General features: G+C 45.4%; 1 protein-coding gene across 1 annotated transcript in view; it reads left to right on the forward strand.

Moving 5' to 3' along the window:
• Positions 1-946: 946 nt before the first annotated feature.
• Positions 947-22410, forward strand: part of zeb1b (zinc finger E-box binding homeobox 1b) — a 48119-nt gene continuing 26655 nt past the window's right edge. Inside the window, exon 1 of the mRNA XM_083666766.1 lies at positions 947-1042. Coding sequence (XP_083522892.1) covers positions 985-1042 — 58 coding nt within the window. The 5' untranslated portion in view covers positions 947-984. The remainder of the gene's footprint in view (positions 1043-22410) is intronic.

The following is a 22410-nucleotide window of genomic DNA, read 5'->3' on the forward strand; positions in this document are numbered from 1 at the left end:
TAGGAGATGTGTGCAGATGTCAGAATAAGCATGTTTAGATGCACTGACTGTTACATTTATTCCCACTTTTAAAATGAAAAAAAATATTAAAATATTAAAAAAAAATATAAATAAATATATTATAAAATCAATAGTTGAGGACCACAAGAAAATGATATATAGGAAAACAAAATTATTTCAAGTAATTTATCCAATATTTGGCAAATGGAATGTAGCCCTATATGTGTTGTACTTTTCTGACACTATGGAAGTGGATATCTTACAGGAATAATGTTTCCCTATTTGATTGTAATTGTTGCCACTGTATTTTCTCATATTATAGTGACGCTTGCTTGTTCTCAAAAGGATATTTTAGACTACCATGTCCTTATGGCAGAATATTATGACATATCTTAATTGCACTCTATAACTGTAATAATCTCTTTTTTTAATAATAAATTTTATAGTTAATTTATCATTTTTATTCTGACTGACCAGATCTACCTCTATTTTTAAAATTCTTCCATGCAAAATAACAAGGGAGTGACAACAGGTGCAAACAGCCATTTAAGCTCCACCCACATGCACCACATGCAATTTAAACTCCACAATGTCAGCTACATCATGAGGTGGACTTTAAAAAGTATGGAATAGGGTTATTATTGTCTTTGAAACCATAAACCTCATAAATATATATATATGAAGATCAACATAAAAATGGATTAGGCTACAGAGCCAGGCCTACCTGAAACGTGCAAAATAGGAGAATTATTTTTGCAAAATGTAGGTTATGACGCGGTGAGATGATGGACATGGGTAAGAGAGACAGATAAGAAAGCATGGAAGGGTTGTTGGTCCTAGGGTTTGGGAGGTGTAGAAGGTAATGTCGTAAAGCAGTGTCGTAAACCAGGTGCAGGGAGGGGAGGTGAAGCGGAGGGAGGAGGGGGGAGAGGGGGCGATAGAGGAGGTGACTCTCCAGCAGCATTTAGACACAGCGAAAGGATCATGGCGGATGGCCCCAGGTGTAAGCGCAGAAAGCAGGCGAATCCGAGGAGGAATAACGGTAAGTAAAACTACTTCTGTTGTCCCTCTTTCTTAAGTTAAGTGGACCAAGGGGTGTTACATCGAATTATCCATTCTCTGGTCACTTTCTGACGCTCAGAGTATCGTTTTTAGTTGGTCAAAGTGCTGGAAAGTAGCAAGTAAGCGCAGCATTTTACCCCTATGGGGTGTACCGTTATACCTGGCTCGCGACTCTCCCTCCGCCTAGCGGTTCAGTGCACCCTGGACCGTTATACGCACCTAATCCCGAGTAGACCTGCTTTTGTTTCTCATTTCGGTCCCTTTTCGATTCGATCTGAGTGCACTTTGTCCATATTTACACTTTTCAACTTCATTGTTTCTCACACGTTCTCTCTCCTTTTTCTTTGGTTAACTAACTCAACTGTGTATCTGCGGGGAAACAGCCTCTACCTGGTTGGGCTGTTTTTTCGGACCCCAATAGATCACCTTATTTATCATTATGAAATCAAATTAATGCTCTGAAATAACAAAATACGGTAACACATCTGACTAGCAGTAGTCTTATATTTCTCTCGCTCTTTTCCCCTTGCAGGGCAGGTACTGTAGCGCGAGAGACAGGACTGTTGCTACATAGCAAGGGCTCGAGCATGTATTTGGAAATGGTTTTTTACTACGAAATGTGCCGTGATATGCTGATCTAATTAACATCTATGCATATGCTGTGACTATGTAGGCTACGACATGCTGTTTTCCCAACATTATTTTTATGTACGCATGGTGATGCTGCACGGTTTTTCAAAGACAATTACAGCTCTAGACATTAGTTTTTGTTCTACTTGGGTATAACTTTTCGATTGTTTTTAAAGCACCTGCCAATGAAACACGATTAAAGAGAACGTTTAAACGTAATACAAACACAAGCTAGCTGTTTTTGTTGCATCCATAGGGTGGTTGTGTCCCAGAGGAAGGATCTCACGCGCTGTTTGTGTGAGGCACAGCCTATATAAGGAGTGCGCATACATCCTTAGTCGCGCGCTGGGAATTATGAGCAAAACTGGGTGTCGAGACTCCAACATTTTCATCAAGAGTGTTTTTTTCAGGCTACAAATGATTTAATGTTTGTGCATTTTTGTTCGTTGTTTTGTGATAGACCGGAGTAACGGTTTCGAGTGGACGAATATAACTTTTAATTTAATAACTTGATCTGGGTTATTGATGTTGATCAGTCCATGTCTTTTTTGGAAATTATAACTCCAATTTGACTTTGAATAGGCACTTCGGTGGTGGTGTGTTTTTCTGTGTGAAAGCAATTTTAATTGCATTCTATTTTTTTGTTATAGGATTTCTTGCTTTTGTTTAATTGTTATCAAAGGTGTTGACTTTTATGCGCAATGTTTGTTTTCTCTGCATTATGCGAAAAATAGCAATTTTCTCCTCGTTGACGACATGCGTTGCCTCATGCAGCCAGTCAGCGCAAGTGTTGAGCCACCCAGTGTAGTCTACAGGAACTGTGAACGTGTTTACCTGGTCCGGAATAACGGGGGTTTGGTCTCTCCAAAGATCTTGCGAAAACAAACCTGCAAATCTAATTTCGGTTGACTCTATACGTTGAGTAAGAGAAGTGACCGATTCGCGGGAATCTTATCTTTTCAGAGCAGCGGAGAGCGTTCCTGTGCGCCGCAGCAAATGGCAACTTGTGCAGGTATAGAGAGACAATGTATCGGTGTATTTCAGGTTCTGCATGCTGTCAGATGTCAATTTGCTTTGATTGGTGAATTGCTGCTTTTACTTGGTCTCATTATATATTTTCATCTGTACGACTTATTTCGTGTGCACCTTTGTCTGTCTCTTTGATGGTCCGGTCCGTGCCACATATAACGGTTAATTGAGCGTTGTGAGGTGGACACACCTTTACAATTCTTGCCTGCTGTAACCAAAAGTGGGCACTTACGGCTCATGATCCACTAACATTTTGAAAGGGGAAATAATGGCTTGCCACTGCAATACATATAGGCATAGCCTGCCATTGACATAATAGCACCAGGTACTGTAAGCAATGTGTAACACACATAGAGGTGGATTCATTTACTTATTTTTGTTGAATGGCCATGACATCTCTAGACTAATGTTTTATTTGCACAGTAATTAACTTTTTTGCCATTATTTTTTATTTCAACCCATGTTTTTCATTTAGCATAAATTGCATAATAATTGTATTGGCCCAGCTGATGTTTTTTTCAAATAAATACTTATGTTTTATTCCTTTGTTTTAGCCTGACTTTCTTTTGAATTGGTTTGTATACACTATGTGCAAAAATTCAAAAACATCTGTTTGATGTTATGACCAAACCAAAGGGAAAGTTCCAGAGACCATGGAAACTCAATATAGGCCTATGCCCACTACACTGTGTTGTCTATATGTCTATATTGACACAAATATTCTATATACCTCAAGCCTCAGCATTCATTCCATCCAGGTTCTAACCAGACTTGCATAAATATAACTGACCCTCAGATGAGGTTCTCTGGACTAGTGGTTCTGTTGTTTGACAAGCTATCCATTATTGCTGAGGAGGGTAGGGAAATCCTCAGATAAACCAGAGGTGGTCCACATGGAGAGAGAGAGAGAGAGAGAGAGGGAGAGAGAGAGAGAGAGAGAGACTGTCTGAGGGCAAACAGAAATGGGATGACAGTATTATCCTCAATATAATCCTCAGTATTATCTTATATGGACCATATTTTTAATGTTTAGACACATCCTAACAAAGCAGTGGCCAGCCTACCTCAGCTAGGTGAGAACAACCTTTTAGAGTGGCAGTAGGTTGATTGTTTGGGGACAGGGGGAGTGGAGATTACTGAAACCAAAAGGTGCTTGGCCAGCCTATTGGTTTTCTTGCTGGGCCAGAAATGGATGAGATCAAGGTGAGCTCTCATCACAGCTGTAAACATGGAGGTGTTAACAGCCTGCAGGACGACAGGTGTTTGCAATTGGTGGGATCATGCAGCTTCCTTTGTCACTTCTCTCTAGGCAGTTCCCCTCAGGAATAGTGCCATTCCGTGGAACGGTAATTTAACACGGCAATTTGGGAATAGAGGAATGTGGTCGGTATTAACATTCTTAGCAAAAATAAACATACCCACTCTGGGATAGCTTTGGAGCTATGTGAGAGTGGAGGTTATTGGACCTACATTTCAAAGGAACTTGTGTATCGGCAGGATTTCTATTTATTTGAATTTATCAAAGGGCTCCTCTCGTCCTTCTCTCTCTTCTCTCTCTTCTCTCTCTCTCTCTCTTTCTCTCTCTCTCACACACATTCACACAAACCACACTTTGGAAGTCTGTGTTACTTCAACAAATCATCCTTCAAAAGACACACATTTTAGATTGGCTTTTGGCTACTGAAAAGCTGTGTGATGTAGTGGAGGATGTTTATTCGGCTCGTAAAACTATAATTAGTGTGCCAGACTCATTTTTCCTCCTAAATAATATTGAATGTAACCACATGCTGTAAAGTTGTGTGAGAACAATAAAGCAACACTGTGGTTAAGCTACAATTCTTAAGAAAATACAATGTTTTGGCCATTCAAAGGCTTGAGGGGAGAAGGGGTGGTTCTGTGGCCCTGCATGCTGCTTTAGTGTTTTAAAAGCCATCTGTTAACATTTAAAAGGTCTACCCCTGGTGTGTGGAGTTTAGCAGAAGAGGAAATTTTCATTTATCTGACTGCTTTTGAGCAACTTCCTCTGCTTCATTTGAAAGTGCCAAGTCAGAAGAAAATCCCCCGCCCCCTCCCCTGCTCCCCCCCCCCCCTTCCAGCCCAGCCCGCCCCCGTCTCAGCCCGCCCCCCCTCCCTGCTTGCCCAGTCCTTTATTCTGGGGTAAGACACAGTAGCCAGGGATGCTGTTGATTGCCCCCTGACCTAGGCACCCATGCATGCCTCAAGTATGACTTCACTTTCCCCCCTGGGCTATTGTGAGTCTTCCAGCATGTCCAATTGTGTTTGTGTTTAAGTCCCTTCAATGAAAAGATCTCAAGGGGTAAAAAAGCATGGGGGTGGTTGGCTCTGGCTTTAGCCTCCTCTCCCCCTCCCCACTGTCCATCCCCCTGACCACTACAACCTCTATCTACCCTGTGGAGTGTGGAGGGGGAGGGAGAGAGTCCATGAGAACTGGCAGAGGTGACACTGGGGTGCTGCTGGGGAGTGGGAAGGTGCTCACTCTCACGAAACAAACATGACAGTTCTGTTTAAATGTGTTGTTTATATTTAGATGTATATGTGCTTGTTTCAAATGAAGACTTGAAATACAGCCAGCGGCCAAGTGTATTAAACATGAAGCATCAAAGACACAAAAGCGAGCATCCTCATTTTGGGCAGTGAGTCATTGAACCCCAGAGTTAGAACTTTATAAGACATCAACAACAAACCTCTGCAAACCATTTTGCAACATTATCCCCCATGTTGAGAAACACATGACATATGATATTCTAATACTGTACAATCCCACAGATCACACAGTGCAGGGATGTCCCTGGCAATTTTGTTTTTGAAAATAATATGGTGCAATCCCACTCAAACTTGTGTTTATGCAGCTTAATGATTAGCAGCTTCCATGGAGGCCTAGCATTACCCTATAAAAAGGTGCTCTCCCCTTAGAAAATAAGTTTTAAACCCCCAAGTCAGTTTCACTAACCCCCTTAACTGCGCTTGGATGTGCTTTATTGGGGTTTGTGTGGATGAATGCTTAAATGAGCCATTGTGTATTAAGGCTTTAGTGAGAAAGTCTGAGGAGAAAGAGCCTAGTTACCTTTGCAGTTTGCCCGCTCTACCTCATACACTTTCAGTGGCAGAAGAAAAGGCCCATTCAGTGGGCCCGGCATGGGGAGGGAGAGCCCTTTTCAGACTCTGCTTGTGGGAAACTTCTCCTCCATACTGTGCATGCTATTTGCATATGACCCATTCTCTTCCCAAAGACCTCGAGACGGAGGAATCTGCGGAACGCTCAGAAAATTCATCAAATCTCTCTCTCTCTCTCTCTCTCTCTCTCTCTCTCTCACAGACACACACACACACACACACACACACACACACACACACACACACACACACCCCCCTCTGGTCCTTGCAGTGTTTGTGTAGGCCTAGGCCTACATCTTTTGAATATGCTTGAATATATTTTGGTTTTGAAATGTGTTTATATGTCCGTGTCATGCTTTTTTTTGCGGAATGCATGTCTATCCCTTTGCTATTTGGTGCATTCTAGAAGCTCAGTGTTTAGACAGTATGTTCTGCTGCAGCAGGCAGGAGTCCCCGACAATCCCCAGCATGGTCCATGAGGGGGCTGTATGACTTGACTGAGGTGATGGGTCCATGTGCCCCGAGGCTGACACACGAATGAGGACGAGTGACCGACTGAGTGTTAACAGGGTTGTTGAAAGGACAGAAATATCCTTGAGTTGTTCAGTTGGGGGTTGGTGGGACAGGCGGGGGAGATGGGGAGTGGTACGTAGTGACGTGTTAGCCCAGTGAACTGAACAAAAACACGACGGCTGTTCAGGAACAAAACATGGCCCCAGAATAACTTAGCTCCTCTCCAAGCTCAGGATCCTTCCTCAGTGTCCCAGCCATGCACCCAGGAATGTTAATCAAACACGGTGAACATGATCCTGATGTAGTGCCACACTGCTATCTATTGAGTGATTCATGAATTTTGGTGTTGACACCAGCAACTGAAAAAGTGACACAGTTCATACAATATGCACTCTAAAATAGGGTTAGTGTAGGTTCAGAGCTGGGAGGAGAGACCACTGTGTGTGTCAGGTAAGCTAACCATGCAGAAATACCACCTCCGCTGCTGCTCTCCTCCTTGGTTCTCCTGCCTGAGTCATAGCCAGACAGGTGTGTTTGGTACATTACCTCACTCCATGGGCCTCTGTTTAGTGACGCTCGAAAGGGCAATACAATTAATGGTTTTCTCCTCCCTCTCCCTCTCTCTCCTCCTACCTGTCCCATAGAGACAGGTGAGAGCTGCAATGATAGGCCAACGTTGTGTGTATACCTGAGAGAGATTTTATCTCTAAATTGCTGTCCGCTGGGGGGTAATTGTGTGCAGCCCAGCTCTGTCTGTTGATGTGTCGTTTTAATAATGTGTATGGTGGCTGCTCTTTAGGCAGGGTTAGTCTCTCTGGGGTTGACACACTGTCTGTTGCCTCCCTCCTCCCTCTACTCCCCCTCTTGCCCTCACTCCTCTCCTCCCCCGTTTCTCAGTGGAGCGGTTAATGAAAAGGCCTGGGCCGACAATAGGAAGGCAGCAGGCGCCGGGAGCTCTCATGCCAGGTTGTGTTTGTGGCACAAACTCATCAGTGAGAATCTTTGTTCCTCACCTTTAACCTTACCATTCATTTGTTTTCACTAACTTGCCCTGCCTTTTCGGCAATATGGCTGCTCTATGAGTAGACCAGCAGGTTGTGCAGCTTATTTAGAGTTGCTTGACCTCATCGTTATCCTCTTGTCTGCTTGTGAGTTACAGGCATGGCATACAACAAAATAATCCAGTGCCATGAGTTGCTCATTGGACATCCTGGCACTTTGCCAGGTTGTGATGAGCATACTGATTTTGTCTGTATCAGACAGCCTACTGATAATGGGACTCCAGAGGGACACATTTTGAAGCCATTCTCATGACACGGAAATGTTGACATAGAGCGAAATGCCCTTGTGATAAACCCCTGGGCCACAGTGACTAATACGAGAGCCATCACACCGTGCTCGGTAGCCCCACTGCTTCAACAGAAACCCTTAGTCACCCTGTCTATTAGTCAGGGAGGGAGGCTGAGCTGCTACGCTAAATGTCAGAATCTGTAAACATCCACCGAGGATTAATGAGAGGAGAATGCGCAACCGGAAAACAGGGAGGGGAACGGAGGCTGGATCGTCTGCACCGTCTCAATCGACCCCAGCCGCCATCACTGAGCATGTGTGGTTGAGTTCTCTGTGTGACCCAAGGAGAGGGCCAACATGGTCTGGCACAATGCTATGAGGGCGGAGCCACTTGGATATGGATAGAATTGTTTTAGGACAAGGCATCATGGGGAGAGAGAATAGTTTCTCAGACCTCAGATCCATGTGGTATTTTGTGTTCATTTTTTAGAATTTCCAAGGCTTCTGATTAAAGAGTTTTTTTATATGGAGAGGTGGATAATTCCTATCCTTTTCTGTGTCTTCTGCTCTTTACTGTATGAGGCTCAGTTGAGTTTTCCTTACTGCCAGGGTTCGGTACAGACTTGACAGGGCTGTTCCCTGTGCTTGCTGTAATGCGTGTCATTGGATGATGAATGTGTTTGTGCTGAGCTTTATAAACAGTTTATTCCCCTCTTACACCACCCCATATGCTTCCCCTCACTCTTCTCCCCCCTGATGTCATTGTTCTCTCTGCTAAACACCTCTCTGGGGAGTTCATGAGTGTTATATTTCTCTCTTTGGTGTTGCCATTTAGCAGTTTATTTCCCCCATTGGTCAGGGGACTGTTGTTCAATGAATAACTGAATCTAACCAGGTTTTGGAGTGTCTACTACTTTATACCTTGTACCCACCTGACATCGATACCGATGGCTTTTTAGAGCAAAGTACAAAGCTTCTTCAAGCTCCACCCCTCTGCCTTTCTCTGTCAACTCAGGGAAGCGTGATCAGACTGTTGACCTTTAACCTGTCCCCCTCCACCTGGCCTGTCCTGTCCTGGCCTTGCTCACTGTGGCTTTTCAGGTGTTTGCAGTCAAAACACAGAGTGGCCTCACCAGGCACGTTTCACCACTGTGGGGACAGAGGAGGAGATGGAGGAGGAGGAGGGGTACAAACATGACTGTTGCCAGACAATCCGACATCTGTCCCCTTAGTCATACTGACATCATTCCTCTCTCTCTCATTACACTGGCACCATGCCCTCAGTTGGGAGTCAGTCAACCATGGTTTTTAATTGATAATGTTTGGAGTCATACGACAATATTAATTAGCGCCTGTTGGGTGTTTGTTTGTTTTTTTCCTGCTGTTCGCTCGTGGTGTGTTTTACAGAGGACCGGGTGTCATTAGCCGTCTCATCTGTTACCAGCGCACCGCTGCGCTAACAACACTTACAACCCCCATCTCTCTCTCTCTCTCTCTCTCTCTCTCTCTCTCTCTCTCTCTCTCTCTCCCTGTCTATCTCTCTCTCTCTCTCTCCCTGTCCCTCGCTCTCTCTCTCTCTCTCTCTCTCTGTCTGTCTGTCTGTCTCTCTCTCCCTCTCTCTGTCTCTTTCTCTCCCTCTCTCTGAGTCTGGCAGCTGCCTGGCCTCTCCCACTCCAACATGAGCAGGTGCTGCAGGCACGCAGGAACTCAGCTACACCACTCGTAAATAACACCTGACAAAAGTATGAGAGAGAGGGAGAGAGATTTAAAGTTTCCTCTGGCAGGAGAGCTAGACCAAGCAGGGTGCGGCCCATGGTTAGCTCTGAGCCTTCTGTAGAAGGACATGTTCACAAAGAGAAATGGGACTTTCTTAATCTGTTCTGTCAGTCTGAGTGAAACGACTATCTGTTCTTCTAATATGTATTTGTTGACCTCCCCCTCTCCCCGTCTCCCTCTCTACCACCAATATCAATTGTCAGACACCACTTTCTTGCCTCATCCAATGTGTCCAAAAAAACACCGTTTTGCAATCAAAGGTAGCACTTAGTGAACGAATAAAGAGGAACTTGAATTTGAAAGAAAGGCAGAAGGGTCATTGACTTATCTTTTCTGTAAGAGCTCTGAACAATGGTATTTACCAGCTCTGAAAGCAAATTAAGTGGTCAGGAATGAAATTGAATGTTCACTTTAATAACCCCTGACAATAATGAACCTGTACTACAAAAAATTGAACCCATAAATCACGCTAGATTGAGGACTATTAATGAACATGACTTAAATCACATTAAGCTCTTCTTCTCAATTTAGTGTCTAAGTCATAAATTGACTTAGGTCTTCAGTCCCTGATTTGAACCACTATCGATCAGTCAGTCCTTCAGTTCGAAGGTTAGTTTGTCATTTCTCTGCTGTCCACTGAACAAAACCAGGAAGTCTGTGTGAGATTACAGGCCAGGATGCAACCTGAAAGGCCTTTATCTCTGTGAAAACAAGAGCCTTTCCTGGTCTGGTCGTGATCAACTAAAGTCAGCAACTCCTGCACCTGTGGCAGCCTATTTAAGACTTCTTGTTGTAGACTACAGACAGGCATAACATTAGAGCCTTGGGGGGAAAGCTATCCACTGCTGTGGATATAGTCTAAAGCTTTACAAAGAAGAACAAAACAACATTGCTTTGAGGACAGAAATGAAAATAAGTGGTTGTGTAAATTGAGGGCTACTGCAGGAATGAAAGCTCATTTTTCCAAAGAGCACCTTGCCTTCCAGCAGAGTTTAGAAAATAGGTCTGGATCCTTAAACTGCAGTGTCTAGCCAAAGAGTGCCTGTAGCCTCTGATTCTCAGGTCTGTTGTCAGAGGGCCTTGGAGCCTGCAAGGCCTCAATACAAAACCTGAGGTGTCTGGATTCAGTGTGCCACTTAGATCAAAGTTGAAGACTTTTTTTGACATGGAAATCATAATGCTGAAAGTGATGTATAGGCTCAGTAATTGAGTCATTATTTGATGAATAAACAATGGTTTATAACCCTTGATACTACATTGTGTTAACTCAAAACCTCACCCATTGAACATGACAAATTGTCCCTTTCTGAATGTGTGCCCCTCGCATCAAATGTTGCACCAACAGCAACCTGCGGTGAATTTAAATGACCCAGTCCTTATTATGCCATCTATGCTAACTGCCTCCATTCAACAGTAGTGTCCTGACTTCTAAAAGGGGGACACATAAGCGCCATTCAGTGACTGAAAAGCCTCCCGCCAGTCTGTGGCTCCCCCTGTTTCAGTGCCAGGATGCAGCACGTCTCGCTTGACATGGGTGCCAGCATGGCACTGGGCCTCTCATTCATCTGTCCCACACGACGAACAAAGTGATGTATGACTGATAAACGTGTCTGTGTTAAGTTCTACGTGATTACAGTTGTGCAGAACAGGTCAGAGAGAGAGAGAGAAGTTCCTTTTAGCTGATAGGCAGGCACTACCAAAACTAACTTCCTGTTGTTATCGGTGCTCTTACATCAAAGAGGTCAGGGGAGGGGGATGCTCCCATGAGATTACCTCGTGAGAGTCACATGGTCTGTCTGTGTGTGTGTGTGTGTGTGTGTGTGTGTGTGTGTGTGTGCGCATGCATGTGTGTGTGTGTGTGTGTGTGTGTGTGCGTGCGTGTGTGCGCGTGCGCGTGTGTGTGTGTGTGTGTGTGTGTGTGTGCGTGTGCGTTCACGTGTATGTCTGTGTGTTAGATGTGGTTTGCTAATGCATTCCTGACCTCCACCTGAATTCCAACCTGTGTGTGAACCGGTTTTGGGGCTCGCCTCACACCACCCAACCAGCAGAGCACAATAGAGTCACACAGCTCACGTCTCTGGGGGGCTCTTAGTACCAGATGTTTGACCATGGCTGGTTTAGCCCCCCAAATACTTATTTGCCCCCACCTGTCTCTGGACGCACAGATTATGTGGCCACTTTGTGTAATGCATTACCCACTAATGCAGAATACCCTCATAGAGATATAAAGGTGGTTTGATCAGAGAGTAATCAGTCAAACTCAGTCAGCCTGCGTCGGCCTACATTACATATCCAGAGCTCTCAATCGGACTGGATGTTATTTTCCAAATTGAAATCTCTGAAATCGGTAAAGGCCATCATAAGCACGAAGGCCATTGTCCACTTAGGCCCTAATACCCATTGTCTACCAGCCTCTGTTTCCTCTGCCGGACGGCTAATTTAAAGCAGTGCCCTCCTAATCGAATGGCTGCCTAATAAATCTATTGAATCAAGAGGAATCTCCTTAGTCAGGCCAGCACGCAGGAGCAGGACGTCTAGACAGGCAGAATGCTGCTTCACAACCAAAGGAATCTTACCTTTCCATTCTCCCTGTCAACAGGCATGGAATGAGTTGTAACTCAATCAATGCTCCTGGTTCTTTTTACAAGGGACGAACCCTTTACTCTCTGACAACTAGGATAGTTTTAAGGTACATTAAGTGCTGTAGTAATGCGTCTTTTCCTCCAACTGAGACCCACCCCAGTGCATGGAACACTGATGCCCAGTGCGGCACCATTGTTAGTGATGATGATGAGTGTGTCGAGCTAAGTCATCATGCTCCTCTATCCTTGGATAGGTAATCCCAAGCGCTACATGTTAAACCCTGCTTTAAAAGGAGTTCTCTGACCAACAAGCAGATTAACCTACCAATAAAGCATGCATCATGATATAGTGGCCTCCAGGCCTGCTATTAATATACAAATATGGAGGATTACTGTCTGCTTGACCCCTCTGTCCGTGGAAAGGGGATTAGGTGGGGCCAGACAGATTGGATTTAATGTGTGTGTTAGACTAAATGATTGCTGTATAACAAAGCCCTCATGTAGGGAATGATCTCTGCGTGCCGCCAGCCCCCCCCCCCCCAACTCAACCAAGCACACACACACACACACACACACACACACACACACACACACACACACACACACACACGAACACACAGTGCTTTCTGCCCCTTCCCCCAAATGCTCAGCAGTGGGTCTACCACTCTCACTAAACTGAACAATACATTTTCACATGGACAGCTTGAAAAAATATCAAGAAAGTGACCACACTTCTACTACCACAAAAAAAGTATGATTTCAAAATAACAGACCATAAAATAATCGCAACAAGCTGCTGCACAATTGACATTCACATTAAATCAGTCAGGCAGGAATAGACATGCTGCACGTTGCACATACGTAGTAGTGAGGACAACCTCCTGGCCCAACAAACTGGAGCTTAAGATGTTCCACTGTGTGTCCCAGCTGAGGAGGAGACTATGGGCTGGCCTAGTGCAAAATAAGGCCTGGGAGTCATGATCCCTACTTCCTGTTGAAGAGAGAAAAAATGGACGAGAGAAAATCCAGATTTGTTTATAAGTCCTGCTTCCTCCCTGTGAGTGCCGTGTCCCCTGCCTTTATGGGGAGTGGCTCTGAGGAAACAGGGAGGCAGATCACTGAAAGAAGATGGGTTTGTGTGTGTGTGTGTGTGGGCGTGTGGGCGGGCATGCATGCGTGCGTATGTGTGACCAAATACAGTATTTGTGGTGGTGGTGGTAGTGGAGTGTGTATAGTTTAAGTGAATAGGCCTACATGTGTAGTATTCTAACCCTCAGATGTCCTACAGATAGCAGTGTGTGTCCTTGACTGAACCTGCTACTATATCACAGGACATTTAAGTGTTTGTTTGTTTGTTTGTTGGTGTACGTGCGTGCGTGAGTGAAAGTTTGCATGCGTCCATGTGTGTGTCTGGTGTCTGTCTTCTGTGTGTGTGTGTGTGTGTGTGTGTGTGTGTGTGTGTGTGTGTGTGTGTGTGTGTGTGTGTTCTGTGGGTGTGTATGTGAGTCCCACTTTTGCCTCGACTGTCCCTCGCTTGTTTATACCCAAGGGCGCCTTAGTAAAGGAGAGAGGTTTAATCATCTCTGTGGCACATGTCCTCGTTATCACCTACGATTAATGAGCTCTCCATTAATGAAAAAAGCAGGAGGTGCTAACCCTCCTCTCCTCGGCACGTTTACCACCAGCCTGGAGGAGAGAGACGGAGGGAGGAGGATGGGGGGACGATGCTAAACGCTCCCCAGGTGCAATGACATCACTCTCTGAGGGAGGTATGATATCTCTGCTCCATGTTGTCTCTTGCTGACGGGGAGGCTATGAGCCCTTGGTGTCTTTTTGTCTGGAACCTAGCATTTGTATTTAGCCCTTTGTCATTATTTGTGGAATGTCCTCCTCTTTTATGTAGCCTATGTCGTGCGCTGAGTGAGGTGTCCCTGAGAGAAATGCCAACGAGATGACGGATAAGCCAGGGGAAGAGGGTGGCAGGTGCAATGAACAGCGAGTGCAATCATCAGACCTCAGGAAATGGCACAGGAAATCAGGGTTGTCGTGGCAACGTAGCAGTATTGATTAAGTGGTCATCTCTGAGCTCATGCATGGTCCCGGTGGAAATGGTACTGGGTACTGTTTCACAAAGGGAGGAGCAGTAGGAGGAGGAGCAGGAGCAGGAGGGCGAGGAGGAGGAGGAGGAGGAGGGATGTGCACTCCCAAATGGGACCTAAAAAAACGCTGTTTACCTCTGACTCAATGGCCTATTTCTGCCCTGTGATAGCACAGAATTTAAACATGTTTGTCAACTGTATTCTTTGCAACCCACTTATGAATTAGCTTCAACTTTGTTCCTTGTAGCACAAGTATTAAGGGCTACAAAAATACAGCCATTGGGATAGGTCTCTTGAAGTGTGCAAACACTCCAATCTCCGTCTCGGACACTCTCTTCTGTCTTCCATTCTCCCTTTCTCTCTGTCTCTATATATGGGTGTGTGCCTTTCACTCTGTGTTTCCACAGCAGTAACTCACATTGGGTGGCCTGATTTACGGACCCTGTGGCATACATATATGAAGAGTTAACTTTGAAATTTCAATCAAATAGGTGTTACTCTAGAGGTGTCTCTACCAGCACAGCCTGACAATGTTGATTTCATTGAGGCCAATATGTAGGTTTGCTCAAATAAGGCACCAGGCATTATTCAAAATCAGATGCAACAACTCGTTTTTACAAGATTTTACATGACAGTTCTTGGTCAACATGGCACCCTCATGGTCAGATCCTCCTCTCTCTCTCTCTCTCTCTCTCTCTCTCTCTCTCTCTCTCTCTCTCTCTCTCTCTCTCCCCTCAGAGATGGTGCAGAGGCTCACTGGTGATCTAGCCCAATCCCAAATCCCTACCAGATGTTTCTGCTCTCCCACACACCCATGTCTTTGGTCACGCCTGGCTCTGGAGCACTAGTGCACTAAGGCAGTGTCCGATGGTGGGATGATGTAGCTGAGGGATGAGATCCTCTGCCAGACTGAAAATCCAAGCAGCCTGGGGGCCATGAGGGAACTCTGAGGAGGGATGATGTTAGCTGGGGTGGTGATATTTTGTTTATTGCCTCGTTAGCTACAACTAGAATGCCTATGCAATTCTGAGATACCGACAGTTTTTCAATCAAGTCATTGTGACTAGCCCTTAAATACTTTCCTGACCCCTGAGGGCCTTAAGAGACAAAGCCCTTCCCCCTGCATTTTTATCAGGAGGTCTCCTCTCTTCCCCCCCTGTAGTCACATCTCTGTCCTGTGCTCATCAGTATAATAGGCGTGATACTGCCCCTGTTAACCCGTGACTGCTGCAACAGGCCCCTCCTACAGTTAACATCAGCGCTGAGAGCCGGCCTGTGATGGATGATAAAACATAATGAGTAACCTTTGGAGTGACTGCAGAGGGCTGAGTCATAGCGAGAGCGCTCCCTACAGCCTAGGAGGACTACCCCTGTAGCGGTGGCCATTTCAAAAAATACCTACTTAGTAGGCTTTTTGGCGGACTGGGAGAAAGTTACCCCCTATACAAGTTCTCTCCTGCTAATAAAAATTTAAAAATAGCCTACTGGCATTACGACTGCCTATGGCCCCTGGTGTGAGCATTGATTACTTTGTCTTATGATGACTGTTGGATAGATGATTCACTTACTTAAACAAATGTATTGTTGTGAGTCGCTTTGAATAAAGGCGTCCGCTAAATGCCATAAATGTAATGTAAAGAAAGTTTCTCATCTCAAATCAACAGTGACTGCATATCAGCCTCTGCCTTTTTCATAGAACAGAGAGAGAGATTAGATGGATCCCTTAAGCAGCTCTCCATTCTTTGGATAAAGGCTGTTTCTCTCATCTGGCCACCCACCTCATGTCCTTGAGCCTCTCTACCAATCCTGCCCATTGTGTTGGAGCTTGGTGTGGTGAAGTACTGTCATGAGTGCTAACAATGGTGCAAGGACAGCTTGTCATTTGTTTAGCTTGCCATTAGCTCATTCAGGGCCTACGTTGCTTCTCACATGACTCTCACTCTTCCCGCAGAACCTCATTACCCTCAGCAGAATGGCTGTAGTATTTTCTGATTAAGCTTGAGACCAGTGAATACAAATGTTTAGTGTGTTTTGACTAAGTAACCATAGCTTACAGTAGCAACGACTGTACACTGCCAGTGAGTGGGGGTGTGATTAAGCCCAGCAGTCATTAGGTGTGCCGACAGCTCTCTCCTGGAGGCGAGGGAGCCAGTCAGTCTGATGAGGCTGGTAAAGAGCCGGGGTCTGAACGTTCAGGACGTCCCGTATAGCACTTCCAATTAGCCCTTGGAGCCTCCTCCTACCGAGCCAGTTAGTCAGTTAGTCCTCTCCTGTTAACCTGCGTCAGGGGCAGGCCTGAGTGACAGCTAGACAGCTGCAGCGCCGTGTCGGCTCCGTTTAGCTTCCCCCCCGCAGAAGAATACGCTGTCCTCTTGTCACAGGAGAGGGAAGATTCTGCTTTATGTGTCTTTTTGATGAAGTGCCCTACTCATCTGTTTGTCTGGGCTTCTGTGTTTTGATGAGTGGGTGTTTCTCAGAGTTTGGTGTGAAAGCTAGGTGTGTGTGTGTGCGTGTGTGCGTGTGTGTGTGTGTGTGTGTGTGTGTGTGTGTGTGTGTGTGTGTGTTTCCTAGTAGTGTTTCTCAGCTGAGGGTAAGAGGAGGTGAGCTGGGAGAGTGCTGCTATGCTGTGAGAGGGTCCGCTCAGTCAGTCATTCCCCAGAGAGAAGCCGGCTGCCATGGAATGTAAACATAGGAGCTAAATCAACTGCTGTGTGGGGCGGAGTGCTCAGGGGATTCGGCTGAGTACAGTACAGCCTGAGAGAGAGAGAGAGAGAGAGAGACTGTAGCCCTTGGAGAGTTAGAACCACTGAACCTTAGAGAACATGGAGCTGGAGTCAAACAGGGCTATAATAGGTGAAATTGTCTGTTGCATTGAGGGACAGACGCTCAGCGAGAGTACTAAGATCTGTTTAGCTAATATTTAAGTTTATTTTGGTATTTTGTGTGTTTTTGTCCATCATTGGACCATCTTGTCCCTTGGCCATAAAGAAGTTTCAGATTGCACCTTTAGGACAAGAGTAGGCACAGATACCGTAGAAGGACAGAGGCCTCCAGAGGGAGAGCACTTAGTAGCCCAACCCCCCCGCCCCCTTCCCTAAACACCTTATCTCCACCTCTCACTCTAAAATAAGATGCTTCGACACTGTGTCAAATGGTACCAATATAGTCCCACAGGTTCTCAAATGCTCTCCACCTTTTAAAGCCCATAACAACCATACAACATGAACTCCCAAAAGAAAATGGTGCCTGTTTTTTTTTTCATTTTATTTCTGCAGTATCTGTCCTATTTTGTCTTCTATACAGGGGTTGGTACAGTGGAATAGTGCTGATGCCAAGCCTCTGCCCTGCTGGGTCAGAGTAGACAGACTGTTGTCTGTTGGCCCAGGACCACAGAGCTCAGTCTCTCATTGGTTCTGCTCAGCATCAGTGGCTTTTTAGGCGCCCTATGACCCTACATAATCCTCCTGCTAGTTTTTCGATGTGACAGTATCTCTGTTGAACACAGGTGCAGGCAGCGTTCTGTCCACTGGTCCACTAGCCAGGCAGGCTAGCCGGCAGCCATTACACCACTAGACTGCGGCAGTTGTTCCATCAGAGATGTCACAGGCTACTCCGCCCACTGTGCCCACAATGGCTTCCGATGGGAGGCTGTTGACTTAGCTGACTAAGCCTACCCAGCACAATGTTCTTCTGCAGTACTGCCCCACCCACCACCCACCTCCCACCCCCAAAATGGCCCAGTACCTTGGGAAAGGAACAGAGGTGATTCACTATGTTTTTCTTTCCTTTTTCTCTTTCTTTTTTTTTGTTTGCCATTTCTAAAGCCTTATTTCTTTCCCAAGGTAGATCAAAGGCAAAGGACTGCAGAGGCGAAGTACCCTGTCTCTCTGTTCTCTTGCCTTGCTCAAATTCAGCAATGTTTTGGGGGGTAAATGGGAGTAGCCTTTAAAAATGTGAGAGCGTTTAAGTTGAAGTAAGTTGAAAACGTCTTTATCAGTAACCCCACCTCTCCTCCGTAGCCATGTTTCATCCCTCCATCCATCCATCTTTAGTGAGATAGACGTGATAAACACAGTCAGACCTGGTGTCTTGAGTCTTCATCCTTTATTCATTCACATTAAAAGGGCATGATAATTGTCTTTGCCAGTTATTGCTGTTCTCTCCATTAGAAAGGAAAATGCCCACAGTGTGGTGCATAATTGATAGTCTTGGAGTGGTAGTGGGGAGGATGAAATATGCAGCATGGTTCCCTTTAGGGGTTCCACCCGGCCTTGTTTGGGACGACAAGACCATATGCTTTGGACCCCTTTTTCCAACCTGTTGGTTTCGGGCCAAGAGTTTGTTATGGCTGACGAGGGATGCCTTTACTCTGTGTGTGTGTGTGTGTGTGTGTGTGTGTGTGTGTGTGTGTGTGTGCGTGCGTGCGTGCGTGCGTGCGTGCGTGCATGCGTGCCTTGCGTGCGTGCGTGCGTGTGCGTGCGTGTGTGTGCATGCGTGCGTGTGTCTGTCTGTCAGTGCCAATGAGTGGTGTGTCAAATGGCATCCTTAGGTCCAATGCCCCAGGCTACCTAGTACAGTACATTTACACTAAACAACATCCCACCTCCACAGTCTGGGGTGCCCCAGGGGAACAGAGAGATAAAGAGAGAGGGACATAGCTGGGAGAGTAGAGATAAAGGTAAGAAAATGTAGATGAAGATGAAAAAAGTGCAGAGGCAGCTATTCTCCCTGAGCGACTGTGCATCCTCCTGGCTGCTGGAATTCATGGGTAAATTGAATCAGCATATCCTGGGGGCTGATTCTGAGGCTGATGCTGTCAGACTCATATCCTCTCCCTCTCCTCTCCCTGCTCCTGCACATCAGTTCAATGGGATACTTCAAACCTGAGGAAACATGAGCATTGATGCAGTGTGTGTGTGTGTGTGTGTGTGTGTGTGTGTGTGTGTGTGTGTGTGTGTGTGTGTGTGTGTGCGAGCATGTGTGCACACGTGCGTGTGTGTGTGCAAGCGGATAGTGGATGAATTTTTCTGAGCACCTGAGCAGTAATCCACCAAGTTAATTTTAGAGAGACCATTAAAGTGAGCAAAAAAAGAAGGAGGTCAACTTTTTCCTTAATCCCTCTCTCCTGGCAGAGTAATACAGGCAGTGCACTGTGCTGCTGCTATTTGGGGGGCTTAAGTTGGATCAGTGCCCTGTTCAAAGTCAGCAGGGATCTCCCCTATCCCCATTAGAGACGGTCAAACCACATCAGTTTGGAGAGGGATATTACACCTTATAATGCCTAGCACGCACAGACACATGTTTACACACACACACACACACACACACACACACACACACACACTCACACTCACACTCACACTCACGCACACGCACACACACACACACACATTGTGTTCACACATGTTCACATCCTTTGTTTTGGTGAAACCTCTCATGTTGATGAAAATGAAAAGCTATCATTGATCCATAGATCTCTTCCTGCCCTGCACTCACCTATGTGTACCCTTAGCCCTGTTGTAATCACAGATCTAGCCAGCTAAGTGCATTACAGCAAAGTAGCAGGTGTGTGGCCATCACAAAACCACACACAAACAGCACATAGATGATTTGATTCTAATCCCTCATTTGTGTGACTTTGATCATATGCTCATTTGGCAGGTTTGCTTGTGTGAAAATGTGTGTCAGTCTTAAGAGGATGACATTGTTGCATGCATAACCTTTGGTCATGTTTAGCATTGCCTTTCCATTGTTGGTCTTTTTTCTGCATGGCTGCCCTCTGTCCCTCAGCCCCTGTGTGTTATCCAGTGTGAGTTAGCAGGTAGCTGCCACATTACAAACATGATCAAAGTGACAAAGTGGAACCGTTTTATTCACTGTTTGTTTGTTTAAGAGGATATAGCTATTGTACAGATGCTGAGCTGTTTGTGATCTACATTCCTAAACCCTCTAGAGGGATGGAGGGCTTTTAATGCATTATGTATGGTAAACATGGTTGCCGGCCACACACACTGTACACATACACAAAGACACTCTCACACACACACACACACACACACACACACACACACACACACACACACACACACACACACACACACACACACACACACACACAACATATCTCTCACTGCTCTGCTAGTGGTAATATCTAAGTGATAAAGTGTGGCAGGGGAGTAAGGGGATTGATCCCGAACAAAGACTCTAAAATATAAGCCAGAGATCTGCCAGCATTTACTGTGGCTAGCCAGGTCTATAGCTTTAGCCCTGAGCAGGGATAAGGTTCAGATTTAGTGTACACAAACTGAAGGAACTGCACTAAAGCTGTGAACGACAGTAGTGAGGGCCTAGCTATAACTTGTGTTATAAGTTATAGTGCTATAGTGTATCATGGTCTATGGAGGACCTATACTTCCGCTACTATAGCAGTGAGCTCAAGGTCTGGTGGCTGTGGCTTGGTAGTTAAAATACTGTACAGACTGGAAATGGAGCAAAAAGGGGAGCTAGTGACATGGCTTGCAGGGCGCCAGCGTTTTTATGTGACAATAATGGGAGACTGCCATGGATGAGTTACTGGGACGCACCGTGGCCTCCCATGTGGAAGGGATTTATTTGAGCTCTTTCTGTGTGTGTGTGTGTGTGTGTGTGTGTGTGTCTGTCTGTGTCTGTGTCTGTGTCTGTGTGAGTGTGAGTGTGAGTGTGAGTGTGAGTGTGTGTGTGTGTGTGTGTGTGTGTGTGTGTGTCTGTGTGTGTGTCTGTGTCTGTGTCTGTGTCTGTGTCTGTATCTGTGTGTGTATTTCATAGTAGAATATATTGGTTGTATGAGGAGTTGTTGTGCCTCCTGGCTGCTCTTTCTAGCTCTAGTGGGCTAATCTGTGTTATTTGTTAAATGTCATTTTCCTCAAAGAACATATACACTCTCATGCACTGTTGATAAACCATTGAAGGAACTGTGTGTGTGTGTGTGTGTGTGTGTGTGTGTGTGTGTGTGTGTGTGTGTGTGTGTGTGTGTGTGTGTGTGTGTGTGTGTGTGTGTGTGTGTGTGTGTGTGTGTGTGTGTGTGTGTTCCATAGTGTTTCAATCACACCCTGAGGCAGCGGACTCCGCTCGGCAGGTAAATGAGATATTTTAGATGGTTGTCTGGATATAGAACTCCCATTACCACAGTGCAGTGAAGTAGCCGATGCGATGTATTCTCCTAACCATAGTGTTTAAGAACTTCCTAAAGGTACCCAATTCCCTTATATTAAGGGTCATCAAAAGGGTTGAATCCTAGCTATGCAGACTTGCATAAACCATGCAATCTCAACATAGGATTCAACCCTAAGTGAATGTCACATGTTTGTTATGGCATATTTGACACAGCATCAATGTTGTAAATGACCATATTGTAGGCCTTCATGCTGAAGTGTTTGAGACAATGATGAGTGTGAAGGCCCCATTTCAATAAAATGGACCATTTAAGCTCATTAAATTGATCTGGGGACTAAGTGAGACCAGGTTTGAGTTAATGATGTTAACTCAGGTTGTCAACTTAACTGAGACACGCACTAGACTACTTATCCACATATTACTGTATAAGCCTCACAGTATTTTTAAAGCATAATGAGTTCTGTACACAGTTCTGACAGGATCCTTGTTAAGACATCGGGACAGATCTTGTTTAAAAAAAAAAAGAAAAAAAAAAGAAGATAGATAGGCCTATATTAGTATCTGTCTGCTTCCTCTGGGCTAAGGTTGCATAACTCAATGAATTGCTGTCCATCTGTGAGTCAGCTGCTTTATGTGTTTGTGTGTGTGTGTGTGTGTGTGTGTGTGTGTGTGTGTGTGTGTGTGTGTGTGTGTGTGTGTGTGTGTGTGTGTGTGTGCGTGTGCGTGTGTGCGTGCGTGCAAGTGTGTGTGAGAGAAAAAGACTGTGAGAGAGAGAGAGAGAGAGAGAGAGAGAGAGAGAGTCACAAGAGAGCTACCTCACAGAATTTGACACAGATTACCCCCTCACCCCCAACTGGGACACCCACAACCATATCCTTTCAAACATAGCTGACTGAGTAATCACTATCCTACATTCTCCCAGCTCAATGGGAGGTTCCAACATGGCAGCCAGGCTCTCAAGTTATGGAAGTGTAGTGTCAGATATGTGATCCCCTCCATACATCCTCTTGTTAGGAGTTTTTCCTGCTCACAGTGGCTCCTGAGGCCCTAGACCAGAGTCTGTTTGCCAATATCATAACCCTCACTTCCCTCTATTCTCTCAAAGGCTATCTTCAACTGCCTTGCTTTCTCTTCATGACTCT

Source organism: Argentina silus (assembly GCF_951799395.1).
Source record: "Argentina silus genome assembly, chromosome: 1".
NCBI lineage: Eukaryota > Metazoa > Chordata > Actinopteri > Argentiniformes > Argentinidae > Argentina > Argentina silus.